At 43.5% G+C, this 26,435-nt stretch overlaps 1 protein-coding gene across 13 annotated transcripts in view; it reads left to right on the top strand.

The window, feature by feature from the left end:
* The window catches only part of MBNL2 (muscleblind like splicing regulator 2), a 152,519-nt gene that overhangs the window by 82,367 nt on the left and 43,717 nt on the right, over positions 1–26,435 (top strand). For all 13 annotated transcript variants that reach the window (XR_003434673.1, XR_003434672.1, XM_027115962.1 and 10 more), the window contains exons 3-4: positions 16,057–16,221; positions 24,388–24,588. Coding sequence is in view for 11 of the 13 variants with exons in the window: in XM_027115962.1 (XP_026971763.1) it covers positions 16,057–16,221; positions 24,388–24,588 (366 nt within the window). In the remaining 2 variants the exon portion in view is untranslated. The remainder of the gene's footprint in view (positions 1–16,056; positions 16,222–24,387; positions 24,589–26,435) is intronic.

Raw genomic sequence — 26,435 nt, 5'->3', positions numbered from 1 at the left:
ACTGGGCCTTGGAGGGGAAGTGGAATTTGAACAATTTGAAAAAGGAAAGAAAAGAAAGGAGGGGACACAGCTTCAGCAAAGTCACAGAGGAACAAGGGAGGCAATGGGGACTCAGGTGTCCCAGCTCCCGCTGCATGTGGCTCTAGGCTGCAAGAAAGGAGAGCAGCAGGGGTGAGACTGGAAAGGAAGCTCGCTCTCTGACAACATGGGAGGCCTTGCTCACAGATAAGGACATCTGGACGTGATTCAGGAAGGAATGGTGTTCCATGAGGTTCTCAGAGGGAGAAGGGTGCAGCCGGGGCCATAACTGAGGAGGTGCACTCGTGGCTGTCAATACCTTTCAGATGCCCAGCCCTTCCAAATGTACATCTCCACCCCACACCTCTCTCTTGAACTTGAGAGTCCTATATCCAGTTGCCTCCTTGACATGCCTACTTTGATATGCTATAAACATCTCAAACTCAGTATGTCCAGAAACAGCTCCTGCGATTTCCCCAATACTGGCTTGATCCATGCCTTTCTGCACCTCATATGACATCAATTCCACCTTTCCGGTAGGTCATCCCCAAACCCTACCCTGATCTCTTTCATACTCTATATCCAGCATGTCAGGAAATCCTGTTGGATCTACTTTCAAAATATCACCCGAAGCCATCACTTCTCACCACCTCCTTTGCCACCAGCCTGGCCTAAACCATCACAGTCCCTCCCCCGGACGACTGTGCAGCATAACTGGTCTCACTGTGCCTCTGGCCCCCACTGTCTATCCTCAACACAGCAGCCAGGGCAACCCTTCTAAAATAGCCGTCAGATCATGTCACTCCTCTGCTCAAAACCCCCATCTCCTTCAAAGTAAACAAAGGCCTTAAAGTGGCCTACAGGGCCCAGCATGACCCTGTTGCATCTCTGACCTCCTTTACAACTCTGCCCTGCCTCTGGGTGCCCAGGGCCTCTGGCCTCCTGGTACCCCTCCGGGTGCATTAGCTTCAGACACTCCAGGCACACTTCCTTCTTGGGGCATTTGCACTGGTTGTTCTCTGCACCTGAAATGAGCTTCCTCAGTCAGGCCAGGCCCAGCTGTCTACCTCCTTCAAGTCTTTGCTCCAAAATTACCTTCTCAGGAAGGCTGACCCTGCCTACTGAATTTAACAGGGCAATGTACCCCACTTCAGTCCCCCTCATCCAACTTATCTCTCCCTTTCTTCCCCCATAGAACTTGACACATTCAACCCTGCGGCTTCCTCATTTTTATGCTACGTACGGCTCATTGCCTGTCTGCCCTAAGTAGAAGCCGAGCTCCATGAGGACGGGGTATCTGTGAGTTGTGTTACTGATACAGCCTCTGTTCCTAGAGCGCTTCCTGGCACACGGTAGACAAGCGTTTGGCAAGTGAGCGAAGGGCAGGGCGCTGCAGGAAGGGAAGTCAGTGAGTGGTCTCGCATCAGCATCGGGCCACATCCGATGCTTCACTGGCCTGACGGAGGCAGTGGGATGGAAAGGGAGGGACAATGCAGGAGATGGAGTGGATGTGTATCCAAGGTCAGATGACTCCACATGGGAGACGTGGGGCTTTGGGAAGAGATGAGGCACCAGACACAGGTTCAATCCCGGGTGGTCCTGTGAGAGTCCCTGGGCTGTGTGCCTTGCCCTGCTCCCCTGTCCTTAGGATCACAGAAGTGACCAGGTGAAATTGAGTAGATAAAAATGAACAAAATACCAGTCCTATAAAAACAGCTCACAACTGCATGCACTCCCAGTGGATCCCACAAAGTGTCAACTCTGCCCTGCTCAACTCTGCCATGCCAGGCCAGGCAGACGTTCCACGCTGGGGTCACCCAGGGAGGTGCAGAGTGCCCCAACCTCCACCGACTATTCCTGGGGAACTGCCCTCATCCGGGGCTTTAGGCCTTTTCAATAAGCAAAGCACAGACGCGTGCCTAAAACGTACGCGCGTTAGTCTTGAACTATGGTTTGATATATGCATAATCCATTTATCTCCCTGATATCCAGGTGCGTCACTTGCAGATTCTGAAACCTTGTGCTCTCCCCAAATAGGGTAGTCCCTAGGGCTGCTAGCAGTGCCTCCTTCTGCCCTGAGACCTGCAGATGTGCTGGCAGGGGTCTACTTCGGTTGTTCCCCTCAGTTATTAGTTCGATGTGTTAAAATTCAACCATATTTATTAAATGTCCTCAATCACTTTAATTGGATTTGTAAGAATGCCTGATTTATGAAACACTACATGGATCCTTTCAGCTAATATTAAACTCAAGTATTACTCGTTACTATGGTTTCTTCCCTTTCTTCCATTCATGTGTATATGCATTGTAGATCTATGTATCTAGAGTGTCTTAAAGTTAGGAACAATTTATTTTTCATCTTTATATCCACTTGGGCCTAGCACAGTACCAGGCATATCGTTGGAATTAATAATTTATATTCTCGGAGCATGGCAGTTTTGGCTGAACCAGGTTGGATCGGTTCAAATCTTGGATCTTCCCCTTATTTGCTGTGTGGCCTTGGGAAGGTTACTTAACCTCTCTGAGCCTTGGTTTCCACTTTTGCAAAATGAGGATTAAAATAAGAGTTACCCTAGAGGCTTATAATGAACACTAACAAGGTAAAGCTCTTAGCTGTAAAGCTCTTAGCACCCTACCTGGCACATCGTAAGCATTCAGTAAATGTCACTGCAGTATATGAACATGTGAAAGAAGCACAGGGACCAAGAGCAGTGGCTCAGGAGTAACCTTGTGGAAACCCTGGTTCTGTCTTTTGCTCCTTGTATGACCTGGGACAAGGTGGTTAATCTAGCCAGGTCTCGGTTCTCTCATGTATCAAATGGAGATATTAATAGCACCTCCCCTTCTGATAGGTTTGCCTGAGACAATGCAGGTGAAACACTTAGCACAGTGCCTAGTATGTATTTAATAATAAGTAGTCAGGGCTTCCCTGGTGGCGCAGTGGTTGAGAGTCTGCCTGCCGATGCAGGGGACACGGGTTCGTGCCCCGGTCCGGGAAGATCCCACAGGCCACAGAGCGGCTGGGCCCGTAAGCCATGGCCGCTGAGCCTGCGCGTCCAGAGCCTGTGCTCCGCAACGGGAGAGGCCACAACAGTGAGAGCCCCGTGTACCGCAAAATAATAATAATAATAATAATAAGTAGTAGTAGTAGTAGTAGTCAATAATAATAATAATATCAGTATTTATTTGTACTCAACTAATGTTACCAAGTATTATTACCATATATGTAATTCTCTTAAAAAACAACAGCAACACAAAACACTGGACCCTCTAATAATGGATTGATTCAGTTTATAAATAAATTTGACCCGCAGTTGCTGGGCTATGAGGAGCTTAAGTATCCAACCTGTAGCCACTAATGGGGAACACTGGGATTTGCTGAGGGACAACACTTCCTCCACAAACAGTCCTAAGAGGGAAAGGGAATAATGTCATACCTCAGTGTTTGGCTGAATCTGACCAGAGGGGCTCCAGAGTCTGGAGCTAGTTCTGCCCCCTGGACCAAAGAGATGCTGACTGAGCCACTGACTGTGTGTCCACCCTTCTAGGTGCATCCCAGAGAAATATTCAGCAGCAGGAAGTCTGAGAAAAATAAGCAGGGTGTCAGCTGAGGGTGGGTGACAGAGAGGACAAATCTAGGTAGATGATCCTTGGTGGGTTTGCAGGTGGGTAGCAGCTGTCCCCCAGTGGGTCACAGACCCAGCCTGAGGAGGGAGCCTGGAGTGAGGCAGTTTCTCAGCTCTTGAACTTGGAAGTGAAGAGAGAAACCCTGTGGTACCCACTGGGACACCCACTAGGCAGACAAGGTGAAGAGGAAAGCAGAAAGTTGGGACGTAGCACAGAGCAGTCGTCCAGCCATCAAAACAGGGGGCCTGACTTGGTATCTGCCAGGGGCAAACAGCCAGCCTCAGTTTAGGATTTGTCCTGGGAGCCTGGGAGAGAATGAATAGGTGAGGCGGTCAGCAGGGAGGGAGTAGGGCAGACCTGGGCTGGAGTCTGCAGGCTTCGTCCTTGCACCCCGTCCTCTAACATCGTTGCTTGGTACATCCAAGTACCTGTGAAGGTGGCCTCACTTCCCAGAAACGCATATCAACCTTTTTAAGAGCAACTTCAAAATGCTGGCCAAACTTACACACTTTCTTTGACTTCCCTCCTGCTTGACTGAGTGATTCCTCTCCCTTCCCCCATCTGCCTCCTCCATACAAATTTAAAATCGAGGACAATCTTCATCGAGCCTTTCTCTGTAATCAGGACATAAAAATTATCCCAACGTTTCTCTTTGAAAATGGGATCTTCAGAGACTCAGTAGGCCTTTATGCATTACTAATAAGTTCTTTAGTGAAACATTTTGTCTTTTACTAAAATAAATCTCTCCTATTAAATCTGCCATGTGAAAAATCTAATAGTGTTTAAGCTGACAAAATTTCATTTGCAGAAAATCGTTGTACTTGTTAAGGATTTGGGAGTTGTTGTAGTTTGTTTTTGATAAGACAAGGGGATCTTGTTACTTGAGTTCGCGAAAAGAATTAGAATACCCATTCGCAGAACCAAATCTTTGTGTCAGAAGATAGCATAGTGTTTTGCTGGTTGTAGCCTCCAATCTCATGAAAAAAAACCCATCATCTAGCATTTCTTATAAGTGATTGTACTTGTTTCCAAGGTTGCTGTAACAAGTACCACAAATCAGGTGGCTTAGAACAACAGAAGTTTATTCTCTCACAGTTTTGGAAGCTCAGAGTCTGAAACCAAGGTGTCAGCAGGGCCATGCTTCCTCTAAAGGTCTAGGGAAGGAACTGTGCCAGGCCCCTCTCCCAGCTTCTGGCAGCCGCAGACGTTCTGTGGGTTAGAGATAGCCATCTTTTTCCTGTGTCTCTTCACATTGTCTGTCCCTGTGTCTAAATTTTCCCTTTTTATAAGGACACCAGTCATGTTGGATTAAAGCCCACCTAGATGACCTTATCTTAACCTAATTACCTCTATAAAAGACCCTATCTCCAAATAAGGTCACATTCCAAGGAAGTGGGGCTTAAGACATCAACTCGTCTCTCCAGGAAGACACAATTCAACCCACGACACAATCGTCCCGTGTCACCTCCCTAATTTAGTTCATTATTATGCAAGGGGTCCACTCTGCTCTGAACAAGTCTTTTGTATGTTACCCTGCAGCTTCCCCCCACTGACAGCAAGGGGCAGAGGAGGGCACGCTTTTTAGTAATGGGGCCCAGAATTCAGCCTGGTAGACTTTGGCAACTTGGCCTTGGAAAGTATCTTCAGATCTCTCGGAGCTTCACTTTCCTTCCCTTTAGATTGGAGTAATATATGACAAGAATGTTGTGAAGCTGTAATAAGATACTATGTGTGAAGAATGCTTTCTAAGGTGTAATAGGAACGTTGCATGGGATTTTCAGTTTCTTAAAAATGGCTCTTCAGAGGGTCAAGAGCACAGGCTGCCATCCGGCCTGGGTCAGATGCCCAGCTCTGCCACTGACTACTTGTGTGACTCTGGGAAGTCACGTCCCCCCTCTGTGCCTCCCTTTTATCCCATAAAACGAGAATATTAACGGTTCCTCTTGTTAAGCACTTGTATTGAAGATGAGAGTGTGATGTACCAAAAGCACTTAGAAACTCCTGGTACGTGATATGTGCACTATTATATAAGTCTTTGCTATTTTTATTGAGGGTAAGATCACATCTCAGTACCCTGTGCGCAATTCCACCCCAGTTTCTGGCCTCGAGCAGATGCTCCACAACGTTTGCTGAATGAATAAAGGAATGGAGGTCCACAGCTCCTGCCCTCAGGAGACAGACGCTAAAGCCCTCACCTCTGCTCTGATCCTCCCCTAGGCGGTGCAGAACTGGCCCTGCAGTGACGCAGGGGCCACGCCCGCCCATACCTCCCCAGGCTGTGTTTCTTGAATCAAGTGCAGCTTCCTCCTGCAGCTGCTCAGTTTGCAGGTGTCTCAAGGCAGCGAGTAATACACACCAGCCCAAGAGGAATGTGCTTTTCTTTGTTACTAAAACTGAATGCACCCTGAAAAGGACACTCTACCCTTCCATCTCCTTCCAGCGCTTCTTCACCTGATTGGCCCTGTTTTCCTGGTCTTTTTCCCCATCTTCCTCCCCTTCCTGCCCACCCCCCCTTCCCAATGCCCCATCCATACCTCACCCACCCCTTCTCCCACCTCCTCCTGGAAGCCTTACCCAGCTTGACACCAACAGCCAGGGCACTCTGGCCTTGTCACAAGTATATTCATAATGAGGTGCGATATGCAAAATCTTTTAATATAAATACCTCCCAGGGCAGTGACCTGGGTCAGGGAGGCCCCCCCTTGCTGTGCCGGATTTAACTCTTTGATCCCTGGGATCCAGGAGGGAGAGGTGGTAGGATCTGGGGGAAGGGGCCAGAGTGACCAGAGAAGTGGGGAAAACACCTGACAGGCCACAGGCTTGGGACTGTGGCTGTTTTCTAAGTGGAACCGAGGTATTTATACCCAGTAAATGTCAGCCTTTAAGGCTGATTGTCTGCCAGTGTCCGAATTCCAGGAAGTTCCCTATGGTGGGGCGGGGGTGGGGGTAGGTGATTGACCACGTGGTTTTCAACTCAGACTGAAAGAGACTGTACAATAACAGAAAGTGTAAAACAAAGTTTGTGTCTTGGGCTAGATTTCACTTATTTGGAAAATGACCAGCTTCTGAACATACTGATCAGCTGATGATAAAAAAAACAGCAGCCAATATTTCCTAAGCATTTGCTTTGTCTCAGGTGCCGTGTGAAGGCCTTTATAAGGCTTCGGGAACTTGACCGCCCCCCCAGAGTGGTCATGAAGTAGTCTGGCTCGTTTTAATTGTCCAAATCGCCAACCCTTACTCCCTACCTACCCACCTCCCTCCGCATATACGCAACTACATAATCCGATAAAGATCTTGGTCTGAACGTGATATGTGCCTTCCACTAGAGTCATCCCTGGCCCCTAAGCTAGGCAGAGTTCCCTACAATGTGTTCACAAAGCGCCTTGAATTCCCCCCTATTGTGGCATGGCTCACTCTGTGTTTTGACTGCCCATTTACTATCACAGGGCTCGACACGTGATTTGCTGGAGGAGAGAGAGGAGGACAGTCATTCGATAACGTGCACTGAGTGCCCACCATGTGAGGGTCTCTGTACTGAGAAGTATAAGACATAGACCAGAAAGGCCTGCCCTCCCCACACAGGAAACCTCCTAATGCTGTGAGATTAATATTGCATAGAGCTTCTGTTTCACCCACGGCCATAGCCACGCATACACGGATGAACGTGATGTCAGGAAACTGGACACTCTGAAGTCAGACAGCAGCTAGACCGGTTTTGTGTTATGTCGGTACATTATCACAATCCACACTGCCCAGTGTTCCTCTGTGACTCAGAAGATATTAATCTTTTAGCTAAAAAAAATAGTTTTGAAATGAAGCATCTGATGCTTGGAAATCAGCTTCCTTAAATCTCTGGAAAATGGAGGGACTATTTTTGGCCTCACTGATTTCTCTTAACTGGCACATTTTCAGTTAACATATAAAGTTAACAAGATGGATAATCCTTACCAGTAAAGACAGGGCTTGGCGCCTCAATCAAACTGACAAACAGCTCTTTCCAGTCATAAGACACAGTAGTCTGAGACACTTAAACTGCCCAGGCTCAAGGACAGAGAAAAGAAGTCGAAGAGAAAAACAGTGAAAAAGAATTCTTCACATAATTGGAGAAGCAAGGGAAGGAAACACGCTCGGTACATTTTGAAACATATATAAAAAAATAAACTTGAGGGCTTCCCTGGTGGCGCAGTGGTTGAGAGTCCACCTGCCGATGCAGGGGACATGGGTTCGTGCCCCGGTCCGGGAAGATCCCACCTGTCACGGAGCAGCTGGGCCCGTGAGCCATGGCCGCTGAGCCTGCGCGTCCGGAGCCTGTGCTCCGCAACGGGAGAGGCCACAACAGTGAGAGGCCCGCGTACCGCAAAAACTAACTAACTAACTAAATAAATAAACAAACTTGAGTCTTAATGTTAACAAATTAATTGATTGATTAATTAAACTTCTCAGGCAGCCAAATCCGTTAAAAAATAAAATTGACACGTGCTTTGAAATGGCAAACTGCAAACAATTCACCCTCTTTGCCTCTCCTCCCCATTTATTAATTTTTATGTTTCATCTGTTTAAACGGTCACAAATTAGGTCTTAACAGCCCAATAGTGCTTGAAGGAATAGGGCAGTTACATTGGCATGACTATAATGAGTCACAGGTCTGCTCCTAGAGCACTGGTGATGGCCCCAAGGTCTTCCAGCTCTCCGGGGATTACAGGCTGCCCTAAATGCAAACCTAGAGAGGGCAGACTCAGAAGCATTCGCAGCTCCCTGTAAGGAAGGGAAAAGCGCCAGCCTTGGGGAAGAGGGCTGGACCTCGCCTGCTCAAACCAAGGCCTCTGGGTTTTTTCTCCCACTTTCAAAAACCTTGAGACATTTTGAAACTAGGGAAACTGAGGCTGTGAGCATCTGATTCCCCCCCAGCCAGTTTAGTCACTTAGAAAACATCTGCTAAACACTTTACATGTCACAGGGACCAAAGCAGTGGTCTATTTGACTGAATTTTCCACTGTAGGTACTTAATAGATCCTCCTAGACTTAATCGATTTTGACTTAATTTGCCACGTCTGCTGATGCACTTCATGCCCCGCCTGTCACACAGACCACTCACAATTCTCATAACATATTGGGACTGTTGCCAACATACCTCCCAGGTGTCACCCTGCACTGTAACTGTTGGTTTATGTGGCTTTCTCCTTTTACTAGATGAGGAACATTCAAGGGGGAAATAGATGTAGAATTGACGATGTATAGCAAATTATGACTTTTTTCAGAGCAACTGTGGCTGTCTCTCGAGCTCTCACAGACATCGGAAAGAGTTGAGATATGGGAACATCATCACCCCCATTTGACAGATAAGAAAATTGAGGCACAGAATATTATACATTATCTGCAAAAGTTAATCTAACCGTTTAGGGATGAAGCCACAACCAAAATTCCAGGATTTCCCCACTATAATGCATAGCTGCTTTAAACTCTGCATTAGTCATGCCATGTTAATCAGGCCTGGCAAGTTTCAGCAGGACAGATATCAAAGAAAAACAGATCTGAGGTTCTTCCAAAGAGAGAAATGGCCAAGGCTGGTGCTAACTGTGAGAACAAGAATAGTGTTAAAGAGCTGGGTAGACAGGCCAGAGAGAAGCACCGTGATACAGAAACTGAACTAGTTATCAGCAAGGTTGTTTTTATTTTTATTTTATTTATTTATTTATTTGCTTGGTTTTTGGCTGCATTGGGTCTTCGTTGCTGCGCGTGGGCTTTCGCTAGCTGTGGTGAGCAGGGTCTACTCTTTGTTGCAGTGTGTGGGCTTCTCGTTGCGGTGGCTTCTCTTGTTGTGGAGCGTGGGCTCTAGGCGCGCGGGCTTCAGTAGTTGTGGCACACGGGCTTCAGTAGTTGCGGCACGCGGGCTTCAGTAGTTGCAGCGCACAGGCTCTAGAGCGCAGGCTCAGTAGTTGTGGCGCACGGGCTTAGCTGCTCCACGGCATGTGGGATCTTCCCAGAACAGGGATCGAACCCGTGTCCCCTGCATTGCCAGGTGGATTCTTAACCACTGTGCCACCAGGGAAGGAGGATAATAAAAACTTACAGAGGGCTTACTATGTGCCAGGAACTGCTCAAACACTGTATATGCATTAAATCTTAATCCTTACACAAGTCTATGAGGGGGGAACTATTGTTATCCCCATTTTACAGATGTGGCAACTGGAGGCCACAAGGTCCCATGGCAAGAACAGCAGAGCTGGATTTTGAGCCCAAGTAGTCCAGTTCCAGAGACTGTTCCCTTTACCACTGGTTTCAACTGCTTCTCCAGGAAAGGTTCCAAGATAGAACAGGCTTCAGGAATGTGACTCCAGGACATCAGGATTTCGCTAAGTTGGTTTCACGCGTGCGGAACGCGAGGGAATCTGAGAGGTTCTTCAGTGGCTTCCATGGACCTCCCAAGCAGGCTCCTGGACTCAGAGCATCCCAGCAGGCCACTTTGGGAACGCATACCATTTGCCCCCAGTCTTAGAGTCAGATTCTCCATTCCACAGCCAGGCCTGCTCCCTTGAAAATACCATCACATGCTGAAAGCAGTGAGCAGCCAGGACCCAACGGGAAGAGGAGGAATTCAGTGGATCAGGCTGTGACCCTGGGCCTCAACTGGAATTATTTCCCAAAAGGGCCTTTGTAGAGCCTGCTGATCAATGGCGTGGCCCACGCTAAGAAACAATTTAAATTATCCCCGAGTCGTACAGCAGGGGCCTATTGTCAGTTTGAATTGCAGATCATATGAAATCCATTGCTTTTCCCATGGAAAACTAATGGGATATAGTTGTCTGTTAGCTATTCCTATGGGCCAAACTCCTATTGTTAATCCCTTTAATAATCTCCTAATTAATCTGTTTTCTTTTTTGCTTCCATATTTTAATTGACTTTTTCAATTAGGAGCATACTAGGAAAAGACTCTAAATATTCCTGGTTTTAAAATAAGTAATTGGAAAACCTCATTTTCCAATTACGCTTTTCCTTTCTCACACCAACCTGATTCTGAAATTTTTTCTTAGCCAAAGCTGCATTTATTTTCTCCCACGTCGTGCAATGTAATGACCATGTAATTCCGATAGCTACGATCTGGTGTTCTGACAAGTACATATTAGTTATTCAGCATCTTTCCTCATCCTGTTAAGAATCAACATGGGTATTCTGCATTAGAATCTTTCATGGTCGCTTATTTTAATAAACTTAATTCAGCTTGAAATTCTCACTTGCTTCTAACCATCCTCCCTAAACTAAATTTTCCTGGAGTAGAGATTATTTTGGGAAGCAGAATGAAGCGCACAAATCCTATGTAAACTACGTCAGAATTCTGTTATTGTTTTTAAATAAGCGGATTCCAAACAATGCAAACCATAACAACATTAGAGATACAAAATCTAATAATCAGGGTAAGATTTTATACGTAGCGTAAAACATAAATCTGATCTTGCGCTTCTCCTGCTTCAAAACTTTCAGTGGCAATGAAGTTCATAGCCCTTAACTTGACTCCCAAAGTTCCTTGTTATCTGGCTCTAGTCTACTTCTTCCCGTTTTATCTCTTATCATCCCCCCACTGCAACCCACACCCCCTTCTGTATTCCAGCCTTGAGAAACTTCAAGAAGGCCCCCAGATGGTACATTCTCCTAGCACGTCCTCTTCCTTTTGTCCTCATTTTGTATTCTCCCCCTCAACACACAAATACACACACACACACACACACACACACACTTTAGCCCTCACTCACTCCCTTGCCAAGTTCCTTCTCATCCTCAGGTCTCAGTTTAAATATGTCACTTCTTCAGAGCCCTCCTTTGCCACCAGTCTCAATTCTGACCCTCTCCCACCATTGTCTCTCAGCCTTCTCCTCCAGAATAGGGACCACGGTTTGTAATTATACATTTATCTGTGTCACTGTTTGGCTAATATCCGTCTTCACCACCTGATTGCAGGCTTCAGGCAGGGAGGCAGGAGATCTTGTGTTTACTCACCTTTAGTTAACTAGCACTTAGCACAAGACCTGGTACACAGCAAGGTCTCAATCAATATTTGTTGAATGAAGGAAGGAATGAGACCCTAGCCCGGAAATAGACCAAGAACAATGGTGAGTGTGATCCAGACCACCTGTCATTTCTAAACCTACTGCATCCCACCCGGGGTGGGCGGAGCCCCTGAGGGCTGCAATCTCCACATTAGACCCTGGTGTGGGACCATCTGCCTAGACTCCTCCAGGGCTCCCATTTTCCAGTTCTACAAGATTCTTCACAAAGACTCTGGAATGGTGCCCTCCCACTCCATCCCACAGAAGCTGTGCCAGCCCCCTTCTCCAGGGGCTGGACCCTCACCTCTCTTATCTCTCGGAAACAGTGTTTAACCAAGGGAGGAAGAGTTAAAATAAAACAAAAAAAAAACAATCCTAGCAGCCACAGGAAGACTTTCCCAAGACATTTTCGTCTTCATTTCTTGGACTAAAATTGGGAGACGCTATTTTTGACACTTCTGTTTTGTTTCACAATGATATACAAAGATGCTTTACATTTCTGCTCACTGCCCTCTCCCGTAGGGTTATGACAACTTGCTTTGATAATCAACAGTTTTTGTGCGATGATGTGTATCCTGACAGATCTTACGCCCTAACAAAAATTTCCTTACCAATTGTTTACTGTGTCAAATAGTTATATTTTGACAGTAAGTTTTCCTTTAGGATTTTAGAGTCCTATAGTATCCCTTACTAAAATTCTGCTGCCTGGAGTTTCCCAGGCTTTGAATTGTATGCCTCATACATCTGTGCTGCAACACCCTTCAAAATATTGATGCTAGACTGAACTATGTTCCAGGGCTCTCTCCTCAAATATGGATACTTGCAGAAATATCCTGAAGACTTGAAAATAATTTTAAACATAAGATATTTGAATAAGTGTAATTAAGTACTGATTGTTTTTATCATGTTTTGAAATGAAAAGCTACTCTAGAGAAGAAACAAAAAGCCAATCAAAACATAACTAAATCTGTAATCCTGCATTTACTGTAAAGAAAATGACATACAAATATCTTTTCTTTCTTTGGTAATGCTGACAACGCTTCCCCAGTGCTTACTACGTGCCAGGCATTCTCTACACCTTGTGCCTGTATTAGCTCATCTAATCCTACAACAGCCTTTAGAGGAAAACACAATAATTATTTTCATTGTATAGATGAAAACACCAATATACAAGAAATTCAAGTAATCTGCTCGAAGTTACAAAGGTAGGAAAAAGCAGAGCCAACTTATGTGCCCAAGCATCTGCCTCCAGAGCCTGTAAGCCTAACCACTGCTCTGACCCCCTTCCGACAGACAGACCCAGGCAAGTGATCTTTCTCCACTCCCAAATCCTCATATATATTCTATTATATATATATATATTTTTTTTTTATTTTATTTTATTATTATTATTTTTTTGCGGTACGCGGGCCTCTCACCGTTGTGGCCTCTCCCGTTCCGGAGCACAGGCTCCAGACGCGCAGGCTCAGCGGCCATGGCTCACGGGCCCAGCCGCTCCGCGGCATGTGGGATCCTCCCGGACCTGGGCACGAACCCGCGTCCCCTGCATCGGCAGACGGACTCTCAACCACTGCGCCACCAGGGAAGCCCTCTATTATATTTTAAATTGTGTTAAGTAGCCTATTATTCTATGAAGGAGAATGCTAGATTTTTATCCTCCCTGGATTTTTAACTGTTGCTAATAAATAGGTTAGTACAGTGAGGTAATTGAGTCAGATAAACCTAGATTTAAAATCCAGCCCTACCACTTACCAATTATATAACCTTTGGAAAGTTTCTTGATCTTTCTGAGTACATTTGCTGTTTTGTAAAATAGGGATCATTACAGCTGTTATAAGGAGAAAATGAGATAACGATGTATAAATTGTCTGGTACATGGGTAATCAGTAATATACCTCACTCCAAGTGTGTAAGTAAGAACAGTAGGAAATTGTATTAATTCTCATGGAAAAGAAGGTTCCATCAATAAATTACTAATTCGATGTTGTAAATCATGTTCCATTGGCTGAAAATAGTTTATGTAGTTCCTTAAGAGTCCCAGTTGTATCAAGAGATGACAGCATTAACAAAAAAAAACATATTTTTCTAGCCTCGTCGAAATTTTTACCTGAAGCATTACATTAGAAGACTAATGATCAAATTGACAATTATATGAACGAGCAAAATAGAATAGCCAGACTGGTAGAAGTGTGGATGTTTCACAAATTCCAGCTCCATTCTATGGAACTTTGTTTTCCCAAACCCTCACGTGAGGCCCTTTGTACATTTGTACACAGAGGCCCATACGTGTACCCTGTATTCTTATCTGTCAAATGAGCCTCTCTGGGTGTCATCTTCCAAGTGAACTGACTGTGTTTGAAGAGAGTTTGAATTGAGCTTGTCAGAGAGAAGCCTGGGGAGACTTATCCTCTATACAAGAAATGTCACTCTGTTCAATTCTCCTCCACCCCTGATGATGGGCAGTAGCCACGTCCCGTGACCACCTCCCACAATAGATGATAAGAATGTATTTGGACACCTGACATAAGGCAGCCAGTCCAGAGACTGGTCATACTCCTGTGCTCTAGGAGCTGGCCCAATCTGAATGCTTTCTTGGAGATTTTATTTTAGAAAATCCAGAGACTTGGGCAATTGTCAAGGGAGGACAGAAAGAGAAGTAAAATAAGACATGCCTGAAGCAGGTTGGTAGGGCTGGAGGGACCCTAGGACATCACAAAACAATGAGCAAAGTAAAGTTAGGATTAAAACTTTACCTTAAAAATCTGCAGACAGAAGTAGATGGAGAGAGAAAGAGATTTCTAGACTGCTTTGACTTGGATTATTTTTGTTTAACTTTTTATTTCGTATTGGAGTACAGTTGATTAATAATGTTGTGTTAGTTTCAGGTGTACAACAAAGTGGATTATTTTAAATTGTGGGTCCAGTTTGCCAGTATTTTAACAGTGGACCTTCCAGTACTTGACCCAAGATGTCTGTTTTCTCCCTTAGGATGCTGAATGAAACATCGACAATATGAACTTGAGCCTAAGGAGACATGCTGCCCTTGCCCATTGTTACAGAATAACTTTAGCGGAAACGTGACCAATTCCTTCTCGGGTCCCCGGTGCCCGCCTCTGTGTCCTCCCTACAGAGGGCGGCACAGCCTCTCATGCTGCTAACACGGGTTGATGAGTGCAGAGCACCAGGCTGAGCCCAGGACTCCTGTCTGCCCTTCTCTGCGGCAGTGTAGGAGGCTGACATTTGGGAGGGAGCCTGCGCCACCACAAGTACAGCTGAAATGAGCAGGGGGCAGCGTGCGAACTCCAGATGTTTAGAATTAGGATGACTATAAACAAATTTGTTTGCCCAGATCCACCCAGCTTGCTTTTTAAAATTACTTTTATATTTGGTAAACAAACCCATATTCTCTTTTCTTGGTTGCAAATAAGACTAATTCTTTAGAGACTGACAATCCCCATACTGGTTAACACAGTTCGTTATTCTTTCTCCAGGAATTGCATACTTCACATATCAACGTGATTCTCTCAATTGGTAGTTTTGAAAACTTGGGAATTCAGTATAAACACTACCATTTGTGATTACTCTTCAAGACTGGTTTTAGGCACAACTGTCACCTAATTAATTTTTTTTTTCACTTTGCCAACTTTAACATCCTGATGTTACTTTAGCTGTAAACACTCTTCACTACCTCATATTGTGACATTTAATTTTATACAACTGTCACGGGACTGGGGCAGGGACATGGGCTGCAGCTTTCGTGTATTAGAGCAAACTGCTCTGTTGCAGGTGATCATCTGAGTTCATGCCTGGAAATTTCGCCTGTGCATCAGTTACTAAGAAATGTCCGCCCTATTCTACCACCGCCTCTTCTTCAATCATCTGATTTAGGGGTGTCTTCAGCCACGCTGGAGCACACATTTCAAGACCTTCTGATTACTCTCCCTGCTGCACAAATGTGGCGCATAATTATTCGCATTTTGTTATCACTCCAGCACAAACCAACGTTTAGCAAGTTCAAAGCTTCCTTTTGATAAGTCACAATAAATACGCTCCTCTGATGGCCTCCCACACTGCCTAGAAGGGTCCGACTTTACTCTCAGCAGTCACGTTTCCTTAGGGTCTTTTGTCAGAGTTAGAATCCACTAAAAACAACAACATTTCAGGACGCTTCTCTGTTCAACAGGTCTGAGCAAGCCTGATAATCATCGAATGCCTGATTCACCCCTTGTATGTTCCAACATACGTGCGCACGCATGTGCACACACACAGATACACACCTTCGTATATAAGGAATGATTGTGAAATGGTTGACAACAGAGTTGAAAGCTACTTATGACAGTCCTAAGACCAAAACTCTTTCTTCCAGGGCCGTTGTTCAAGAGAGAACTGCAAGTATCTTCACCCTCCAACACATTTAAAAACTCAACTCGAAATTAACGGGAGGAACAATTTGATCCAGCAAAAAACTGCAGCAGCAATGCTTGCCCAGCAGATGCAATTTATGTTTCCAGGAACCCCACTTCATCCAGTGGTGAGTACATTGCATCTCATGATGGGCTTGATGATTAAAGTGTTGGTACAGGCAAGGCCACGTTGACCTAAAATGGTGTCCCCCTACTTTGTCTCTTTGGCTACCATTAAAGCAAATAGCTTTGAAGCTAACTAGATGCTGAAAATAGGGTTTTTTAGATTATTTAAATGGAAAAACGCATGTAGAAACTGTAGGCAAAGACAATTTCTAATCAATATCTGGGAAATCTGTGTCACTCCAACTAGTGACAGTAACCTCCATATTTCTCACCAGTAACCTCCATATTTGAACCATCTTAGAAGGGCAATAGTTCTACGTTCTCATTTAGAGTATGAATTGATGATCTATGCAAAGAAGAGATTCTGATGCCTAAAACATTATTAGCAATGCAACAGATAGATTATTTAGTTCAATGGTATCATTTGAAGGAAGGGGAAAATGAAACCACAGAAGTTAGTGGATTTACCCAATGTCCTGCAGCTAATCAGTTGTGGAGCTGAGCCTGGACCTCAGACATCTTGACCAGGGCACTTTCTGCAGTCTGCTCCTCCTGGAGCCTGGCAGAGGCATGAAGGAAGGCTGCCTGAGCCACCCACGCCTCCCATCTCAGAGGCCTGCAAAGGGTGCAGGAGCTGAGGCAAGGCCCACAGGATTAAACGCCCAGGGAGTTCAGTACTGTGTCATATTTTCTCCCTGATTTCACAGTGTTTGAAAGTACTTCCTTAAAGGTCTGGAAATTGCTCTAGGAATGAGGCCCTGAGAAAAAGGAGTGCATTTTTGGGCTTTAGTGAATTTCATTTACACTTGTAAATTTTTTGTCAAAAACAAGCTAATTTTTTAAAAAACAAAGCCAGTGAAGTGAGTGAAATTCGCTCTTTTTTAAAAAAAAAGGTGCATAAAAAAGAGATGATTGTTTAAAAATCAGTCTTTATTGTATGAAAATTCTATGTCATTGAAAGATGCTAAATGAAAAGGGATAGCTACCAGGGAGTTACATTTTCTTGTTGTGCGTCCATGAGATGAGATGGGGAAGGTGGGGTTTGGTCCAGGAAGAGGGGAGAGAATCTGGGCAGATTGTTGGCAATTCTGCTTGTCTCCGGGTTTCTGCCCAAGAATAGCAGCACAAAGTAGCCAGGAACCAGCTCTGCCCAGAGTAAAAAAAAAAAAAAGTGCAGGTGCAGGGGACTCCAAGATAAATCAGCTACAGTCTTGGGGGTGTAGACAGACTCAAGGAAAAGACAACATAAGATTCAGGCCCAGGCCATTATGATTTTGGATGAGGCAGGAAAGGCTGCCTGAACGAAGTCCCAAATAAGTACATCCTAAAGGATGAGTAGGAGTTATCCTAGATGTAAGGACAACACAGGTAGAGTTCTGAACACATTTAACACCAAATACAGGCGTTTAAGTGGATCTACTTAAAACCATTCACATGTATAATTTACGGTTCTCTTTATTGATACACACGTATAAATTATTTTATTAAATTACCTAAATGCTAAAATAATTTAATTATACATATTAAATGACATCTATGGGAATAAACTTAGAACCACCTAGGTCAACATAGCAACAGTGCATTATATCGTTTTAATCATTCACTACTTATTTACTTAGAATTTGTAAGGATTGACCCTGGTACCCAATAATGGCAATGTTAATAAGAAAATTCCATTCCTGTTATAAACTATTAGTTGAATTTTCTTTGAAAGTTATGTTTATGTATTGTCTCATATATTAATTAGAAGACAATAATCACAATTACTCTATGAAGAAGGAATATTACACTTAAGTATTTTAATAGAGGTTTTTAAATCGCAAGAAAAATTAGAGCAAAAAATGTAATAAACTTAAAAATCATTAACTCTACAAACAAATAACTTCAGAGTCTCAGGAATGAATTAGTGACCTAATACAAGGTAGTAGGCCAAATAATGGCCCTCAAAGGTACCTGGAAATGTAAATGTCACCTTACAAGGAAATAGGGTCTTTGCAGATGTGATTAAGCTAGGCATCTTGAGATGGGGAAATTCTCCTGGATTAAATGCAATCACAAGCATTCTTATAAGAGAGGCAGAGGGAGAGTTGACACACATACGGAAGAGGAGAAAGGCAATGTGCCCGTACAGGCAGAGACTGGAGTGATGTGGCCACTAACCAAGGGATGCCAGCAGCCACCAGAAAATGGAAGAGACGAAGAATGGATTCATCCCTAGAGCTTCCAGAGGGAATATGATCTTGCCAAAGCCTTGACTTTGGCCCAGTGAAACTGATTTCAGACTTACAGCCTCCAGAACTATGAAAGAATAAAAGCATGTTGTTTAAGCCACCAGGTTTGTGCGAATTTGTTAGACCAGACACGGGAAATTAATACATGCAGAAATTGCTTAAGACAAAGAAATTGATAAACATAAAGTAGCCAGTATCCCTCCATTTTTAGGTTTCCTTCTTAGGTAAACTTCTCTAAAGAGCTATGCATATTTTTTCCACTCCCTTTATCTCCCATCTCCCCTGAACCCATCCGCTGAAATCTCTCACCAGTGACCTCCATGTTGCTAAACCAATGGGCACTTCTGCTTTTATTGTACTCTTTCCACCTCTTAGTAACATGCAATCAATCTCTCCTTCGAGGAGCACCCCTCTCTCTCTGATCGTTCCTTCCTCTTCTGACTCCATTGCCCATTCTTTTCCTCTGTTATATGTTGAGGCTGCTATACACTGATGTTCCCAGTGCTGGACCGCTCTCTCATTTACCCTCTCCTTCATGGTCTCATCCATTTCTGAGGCTCTGAATCATCTACAGGCTGAGAACTCCCAAATGCACGTTCCCAGTCCAAACCTCTCCTCTGAGTCCCAGGTTCAGGTATCCAGCTTCCTACTGGACTCACCTTCAAATTTCTCACAGGAACTTGACATGTTCAAGACCCATTTTTTTATTCTACTACACTTCCATCTCAGTATGTGCAACCAGCAGTTTCAAACCAAAACCAAGCAGATTCTCTCACATCCAGTTCATCAGCAAATCCTGTCATATGTGCCTTCAAGTCCATCTACTTCTTCTCCCAGCACCCTCGTCTGAGCCGCCAAGTATTTCAAAATACTTTATAAGCTGTTCCCTCCTAATCTCTCAAGTTCCACTCTTGCTTTCTTCCAATGTATCCTGCACACAGCAACCGGCATACAGTTGCCTTTAAACACATAAAGGCATCACATCACTCCCTTTCTTACAACCCTTCACCTTCCCATTTCACTGGAGACAAAGCCTAAACATGTAACCTTGACTTTATCTATAGTGTCATCTGTGATCATGTCCCTTCCCAGCTCACCAACTCATTCTGGGCCACTCTTCCTTTGTCCACTGAGACCAAACCAAACTTTCCGTTCTGTGAACACACAGAGCTCTTGTTTGCCTCCAGGCCTTTGCTTTTGCTGGAAGTTTCCTACTACTCTTCACGTTTTAACTTCATCTTATTCATAAGGACTCCAACTCTATCCCCTGCGACCCACCACCAATCTCTGTCATTACCAGTGAGGCCTCCTCATTTCTGCTTATCCATAAAAATGAATTGTCATTTTATTTCTTTGTCCTTCCCCATTAGGGTTTAAGTTCAATAAATGTAGACACAGTGTTCTGGCACCATGTCTGTACCACCAATGAATATTTACTGAATGAATGAAAATGCAAACTGTTCTTTCCTCTTCTGTCTCAAATTCATTACATTTCAAAAGTCTCATTCACCTTATTCCTCCTACCAGTTTTTCTTTCTCCAATTCCTAACAGAGTGTAACAGCAATTCTTCCTTCCCTTCCCTTCCCTTCCCAGCACACTGCCCCCAACCCCTCACCTCCCACACAACCTTCCCACGTACACTCAAGATAAAGCAGCAGGTGGGTAGCCTCTAGTAGGACAGGGATTCAAGAGCCTATGCAATCCGGTCCTTGGGGGCAAGGTCTAGTGTTGAGTATTCTGTGCTCCAGAGATGCTTCCGGGAGTAAAGGGAGAAGGCTTAAGAGATGTCATGTTTTAGGCCTTTCAGTTTGAGTGCCAAATACCTACCCTTTGAAGTCAGAGCTTTCTAAATGTATGAGCTCTCACGCTCTTGTTTTAAAAAGTCAATTGACTACATTTTAGAGCCATAAAATACCTCAGGCCACTTAGTCATTCCTCCCCAGCCCTGATCCTTCCTCGCCACTACAAAATATCAAAGAGCATGTGTGCACATGTGAGTGTGTGATCTCTGAACCCAGAGCTACTGCTGTAAGGTACTGAGAAGGAAGAGTGGAGAGCGAGAAACACAGGCAGGTGGGGTGAAGTCCAGAGCGAAGACGCCAAGACCGGCATTTCGGACATGATTTTCTTCCAGAAGACTCTCTGCAGCTCTTGTCCTCTGGCCTCTCTCAGTGCAGTTAGTGCTGAGAGACGAGAAGGACCAAATGGATCTCGTCTCAGACCACCTGGCAACAGCCCTCCTGCGGGAACCGCAGGGCCGCTTCTCCCAAGCCCTAGCTCGTGGCCTTCCAGGAGCAGAGTCACCTGCCCTTCTCTTAGCTACCAACTCAGACTCAAGTTCAGACATCAGCCTCAACTCCACCTGGAGACTTTAATTTGAATGCAGGATCTGAGACCCACTTTTCCAGGCAGCTGTTCAGAGCAGCCCTAACCTCCTGCCTGAGGGAGGCCCTGGCTGACGGTGGGACACGGCTCCCCGCCGATGCTCACTCTGTAGGCTTATGTCTGTAAGGGCAGCTCGTGTTTTTGTTCCCTCTTCTGTTTTAAGAAATTACCAACGAAATCTAATAAGTGCAGAGGAGTAAAAACAACCCCAGACTGGGAGCCAGGGGTCCTGGGTAGTTTGCCTTGACTCTGCCTCGGCAGCGCTAACCTTGGGGAATCCACGTGGTCTCTACTCTAAATTGCTTTCACCTGAAGACTGTGCAGTTCTCGCTGCCATGCTTGCTTCTCGCGGGTATTGAGGAGATTAAAGAAGACACAGTGTGTGAGAATGCTTTGAAAACAGCCGAACCTTTCACAGATGTAAGGTATTACTGTCAATGATGATAATAATAATAATATAGTGCCCATCTCTGAAAATTACCATAACTGTATTTTTTTTACTATTCAACTTCAACAGAAAACACTCTAGACAAAAAAAGAGAAAATATCTAATTGAATCTATCTTCATAAAGCCTATGAACTTTTAACTTTCACATGAAAGAAAATACATACTTTCCCAACCTATGTTTCAAAATAAAGAAGACATTTGCTATCATTTAGTAAGATTTTATACCTCTATTATTATATTGCTATCCTGACTACATTCCTGTTATAGAATCAATGGACAATTTGGGGGAAAAAACCTTTATTAATACTGATTTTTACACTACTAATGATAGCTGCTATTTCTTGCGTTCCAACCATGCGAAGTATTATAAGACAGAACTAACACCTTGCTCAGCCCAAGTCTTGAAGCTAAGTAGTTTTACTTCCCTTCTGCAGATGAGAAAACTAAAGTTCAGAGAGGTTGATCTCCTGCCCAGGGTAAAGATTAATAACTGGCCGAGCTCAGGATTTTGAATTCCTGTCTCCCTTTGTCTAGTATTTGTGTTTTTACTTTTAAATAATACTCTCTGTGACCTATATTACAGCTAACATCAATAAAACGAACTGCAACGTTCCTTTTCGACCATTAAATTAGATGAACAAGGAACAAAATTTGGCTAATGGCGAGAGATTTGTTGATATGCAAAAAGGTTTTGGGAAATGGGTTTTGAGGTTCTGACAGCCCACTGACAGTCAAGGTACAACCTGAATGTGTGTCCCTACACTGACCCGGGCTTCAAATTATCTAAAAGGGAGGGAGGTTGGGAATTTGCTCCAACAGAAAGTCAAAAATGGAGATGTGGGGAGGGCTCTAATTTCTAAATGTTTACTTCAATCATTAGCCTCTAGATTAAATTATACTACTAGTACTGGTTTTTCCTAATATTTATTTTCACTCCTCATCTATGACAGTTGTCCCCAAACTGGGGTGCACATCAGATCATGTAGTAAGTTTTTTTTAATGCAAATCTCAAGGACCCTGCCCAGACATATTGAGTCAGAATTTGTGATATCTCTATTTATGAAATTCCCCTCAGGCATTTCTGATATAGCTGGTTCTTTGAATCACTGATCTGTTGTGATTTATGACCTTTCAGAATTGATTTTCTTAAATCCTAACATTATAGAGCCCTTATACCATTTAAATCACTTGGCTTCTTTTCAACAGTACTAAATTATAAAAGCTACAGTTACTGAAAACCACAACGTTCTATAATTATGACTCAAATGGGTTGAAAATGGAAAACATTCATGTATAAAACTCTGTAGAAAGTCAAGGAAGAAAAAAACTCCTAACTGCCATCAATTTCCCATGTTAAGACCTCATGAAGCAACTTTCCCCCAAAGTGAATTTTATGTCAGAGCCATAAAGATCTAAGGGCCCCTCGTGAGAGTGCAGCAGCAGCCCTCTAAGACCATTAGAATCACCTCTTCCATCCCTCCCCCGACCAGCCACTTCAGTGAAGCCTTTCAGCCTCTCCAAGAACTCCCCGCACAAACTATCAATAATTCACTGCTTTCTAACATCATCGTTTGTAAAAGATATTTTTCCATTATTGCTGTCAACAAAAAACGTAATACACACAGATTATTATTATTTTTCCCATATGTTCAACAACTCAGAGCTATAAATAGACAACAAGAATGTTACCCACAATGTACAAATAGAGAAGTAGCATGACATGGCCAACCACATAGTTCAATATGAGAAAATTGCATTAACATGTGATTGCAAATACCTAAAATATCCTAAAAATAAATAGGGTAAAAGTCATCCAATAACTAAAAACAAACAAAACAAACAAAAACTATTCAGATCCAATTCAGTGCAAAGTTTATTCTAAGAAAAATCTTTAGCATCTTAAATTTTTAACATCAGCTCTTTGAAAGTGAAGCAAAAGTTTGTTGTTCTCTTAAATGTACATTTTTAACATTGGCTCTTTAAAAGTGAAGCCAATTCCCTGGTGGCGCAGTGGTTGGGAGTCCGCCTGCCGATGCAGGGGACGCGGGTTCGTGCCCCGGTCCGGGAGGATCCCGCGTGCCTCGGAGCGGCTGGGCCCGTGAGCCATGGCCGCTGAGCCTGCGTGTCCGGAGCCTGTGCTCCGCAACGGGAGAGACCACAACAGTGAGAGGCCCGCGTACCGCAAAAAAAAAAAAAAAAAAAGTGAAGCCAAGTTTGTTGTTCTCTTAAATGTGCATTATTTCCTTTCTGAAAGGCATATTTTCAGGTGAAGCTTTTGAAAACAATCATCCCGTCAACCCTCTAATATACTTCTTTTGGACACAGAGTATAGTGATCGAGAAGTTTAGTGAGGAACTCTATACCTTCATCACTGCTGCGTTGATTTTGTGACCTAGGAAACCAAAGCAACTTTTAATGGCCAATGGAAAAGTTCAAGCCCTTCTGTCCAACCTTTCAGGAAAGGAAGATTGGATCTAGACATAGTTGAGCTAGAGCAAGAAATAGCAGGTCTAGATGTAAGCTGCCTAAGAATTTTGGGGTTATATATGCTAGTGATAGAATACGGAAACATACTGGTAAATCCGAGCAAAATAAAATACCAAATAATCCCCACTTTTTGAGAGTGTATAAACTTGGTCAGTCTGAAAATCAGTCTATAGTCAAGTGTTTTTCTTTCTTCCTCTCCCTTTGAGAGACACGTAGGAGAAATCAAAGATTATGAGTCAGCATTCCCTAAGTTTTACTGCCTTCTTGTTGTAACATTCAATAGTTTGGAATGATGAGCAATTAGGGTGAACTTATTCTTTTCTTGAGAACACTTTCATGGGAATAAAAGTTTCACCTTGTCCCTGTAGTTAGGTTTCTATGATGTTCTCCCATGTGTTTGTATGGTTTGGGGAAGAGAGGATCTGTATGGACTTCATTTTTATTAAGCAAAAAACAGAGAAGCTTAATGAATTTTCACAGTTCAGCATGGATCTATGCAATTAACATAAAGAGTCTTGTATGCAATGAATGAATTTTGCTCAAATGACACTTGCTGGTGATTTTTAAAAGTTTTATTCTAAAGGAATCTTTGTCTTGTGTTATCTTCCTTTAACAGCCCACTTTTCCTGTAGGTCCCGCAATAGGGACAAATACGGCGATTAGCTTTGCTCCTTACTTAGCACCGGTAACCCCTGGAGTTGGGTTAGTCCCAACGGAAATTCTACCCACCACACCTGTTATTGTTCCCGGAAGTCCACCTGTCACTGTTCCGGGCTCAACTGCAACTCAGAAACTTCTCAGGACTGACAAACTGGAGGTACTTCAATTATATTTGTGGTTTGAGATGCATTTGTGGTAGAACTATACCTCTGTGTAAGTGAATGCTTGTAAGATATTAATTCAGTCTTGCAAAACCACCATGCACACACATTCACCTAAAAGGCATGCATTCATAATTCTATTGTTTGAATTTAAGGTCAAGTATAAAGGAAATTAGTCTGTGGGAAAAGAATAAGTTTAATACAAACAAAAATCTGTTGTGTGGAATGTGTGTTCAGGGGCAAAATATGTAATGACCAGTGGAACATTGAATCAATCACTATGCAGGCCACGAAGATGGCTCCCAAGGGCTCCAGCTGTTCCAGGCGTGAACCTTTGCTGGATCCTGGAAAGGTCTGGTAACGGGCAGGTTAGGAGGCCAGCAGCCAGGACAAGGGGGACACTCAGGGACAGGGGTGGGAGGACGTAGGACTGTGGCTACTGACCAAGTGGTATGATCATATTTCAGTATTTGAAGAACTAGTATGGCTGCTCTAGCATGTTCCAGGATATCAGCCCCAGTTATGTATAGGTAAACGGGGAACTGGAGCCTGGGAAAATCTAATTACTTATTTGGGATATTTTCTTTAACTTAAATTCAAGTGATCTACAAAAGTCAAGAAAACACAGACTTAGAGAACAAACTTATAGTTACCAGTGGGGGAAGGGTGGGGGGAAGGGATAGTTAGGGAGTTTGGGGTTGACATGTACGCACTGCTATATTTAAAATGGATAACCAACAAGGACCTACTGTATAGCACAGGGAACTCTGCTCAATATTATATAACAACCTAAATGGGGAAAGAATTTGAAAAAGAATAGATACATGTGTATGTACAACTGAATCACTTTGCCGTACACCTGAAACTATCACAACATTGTCAATCAACTATACTCCAATATAAAATAAAAAGTTTAAAAATTCACATATTTATAAAACATAATTCTTAAGTCATGAGTCAAACCAGCTCACCTGTACTTTACTAGGTAAAATTTCTCTTTAATCAGTTAGGGCATTCATCCATTTATCTTAACTACTGTATCCTATGACATTTAATAGAGCATTTTATATGGGTGTGTAAAGAGTCTGACAGATTTTTCAAAGAGTTCCTTTAATCCAACCATCAGTTGTTAGGTGATATATATGTATGGTTAGGATGTACACTATGCTTTATCTTGGATCATTTGAGAATGTTCTTTCAATGAGCATTTGTTTAAATATTTACCCAATAAATATTGAAAATGATAAAATGCTGCCTAATATCAGCTTCCATCTGGAGTATATAGATCCCCAAATGAAAAGACAATAAACTCCATCGCTACTGTTTTGATCAAGACTAACCCTGTGAATACTGAACAGACCTTTCATGGGACTGGAAAAGTGTTTGGGGCTCCACCTGGTGGACCCATGAAGGTTTCGTGTTCAGTACGTGACCGTGTGGTTTAGAAAACAAATTAAATCAGCTGAGTTGGGAACAAGTTGTCCTTCCCAACAGGATTGGTAGACAAAGACATATGTAAAACTGATTCACGAGGACTTTAGCAAAGCAGCTTGCAATTCATTTCAAACCAGGAATGAAGTCAGCTGCACACAGAGCCCCTTGGTAAATGCCTGATGGCTACTCTACACCCCAATGCAGTCTTAGCCTGGAGTCATTCCACTTACAGAGGGAGGCATACTCAGAATCTGTGGGAACAGTTTAGTAATTTTTATTTTGTACATTTTATGAGCTAAAGATGGAATGTTGGATAATATCCAAAGTAGAATGAAACAATTAAAAATTTTGTGATTTATCTGTTTACCCTTTAAACTCGCTTGGTCACTGGTCAGTGAAACTGTATTTC

The sequence above is a fragment of the Aethalodelphis obliquidens genome, unplaced genomic scaffold (assembly GCF_003676395.1).
Source record: "Aethalodelphis obliquidens isolate GAN/ISIS:26980383/991018 unplaced genomic scaffold, ASM367639v1 scaffold15, whole genome shotgun sequence".
Taxonomy (NCBI): Eukaryota; Metazoa; Chordata; class Mammalia; order Artiodactyla; family Delphinidae; genus Aethalodelphis; species Aethalodelphis obliquidens.
Note: the sequence above shows the minus strand (reverse complement) of the source record. Positions and strands in the feature narration are given on the sequence as shown.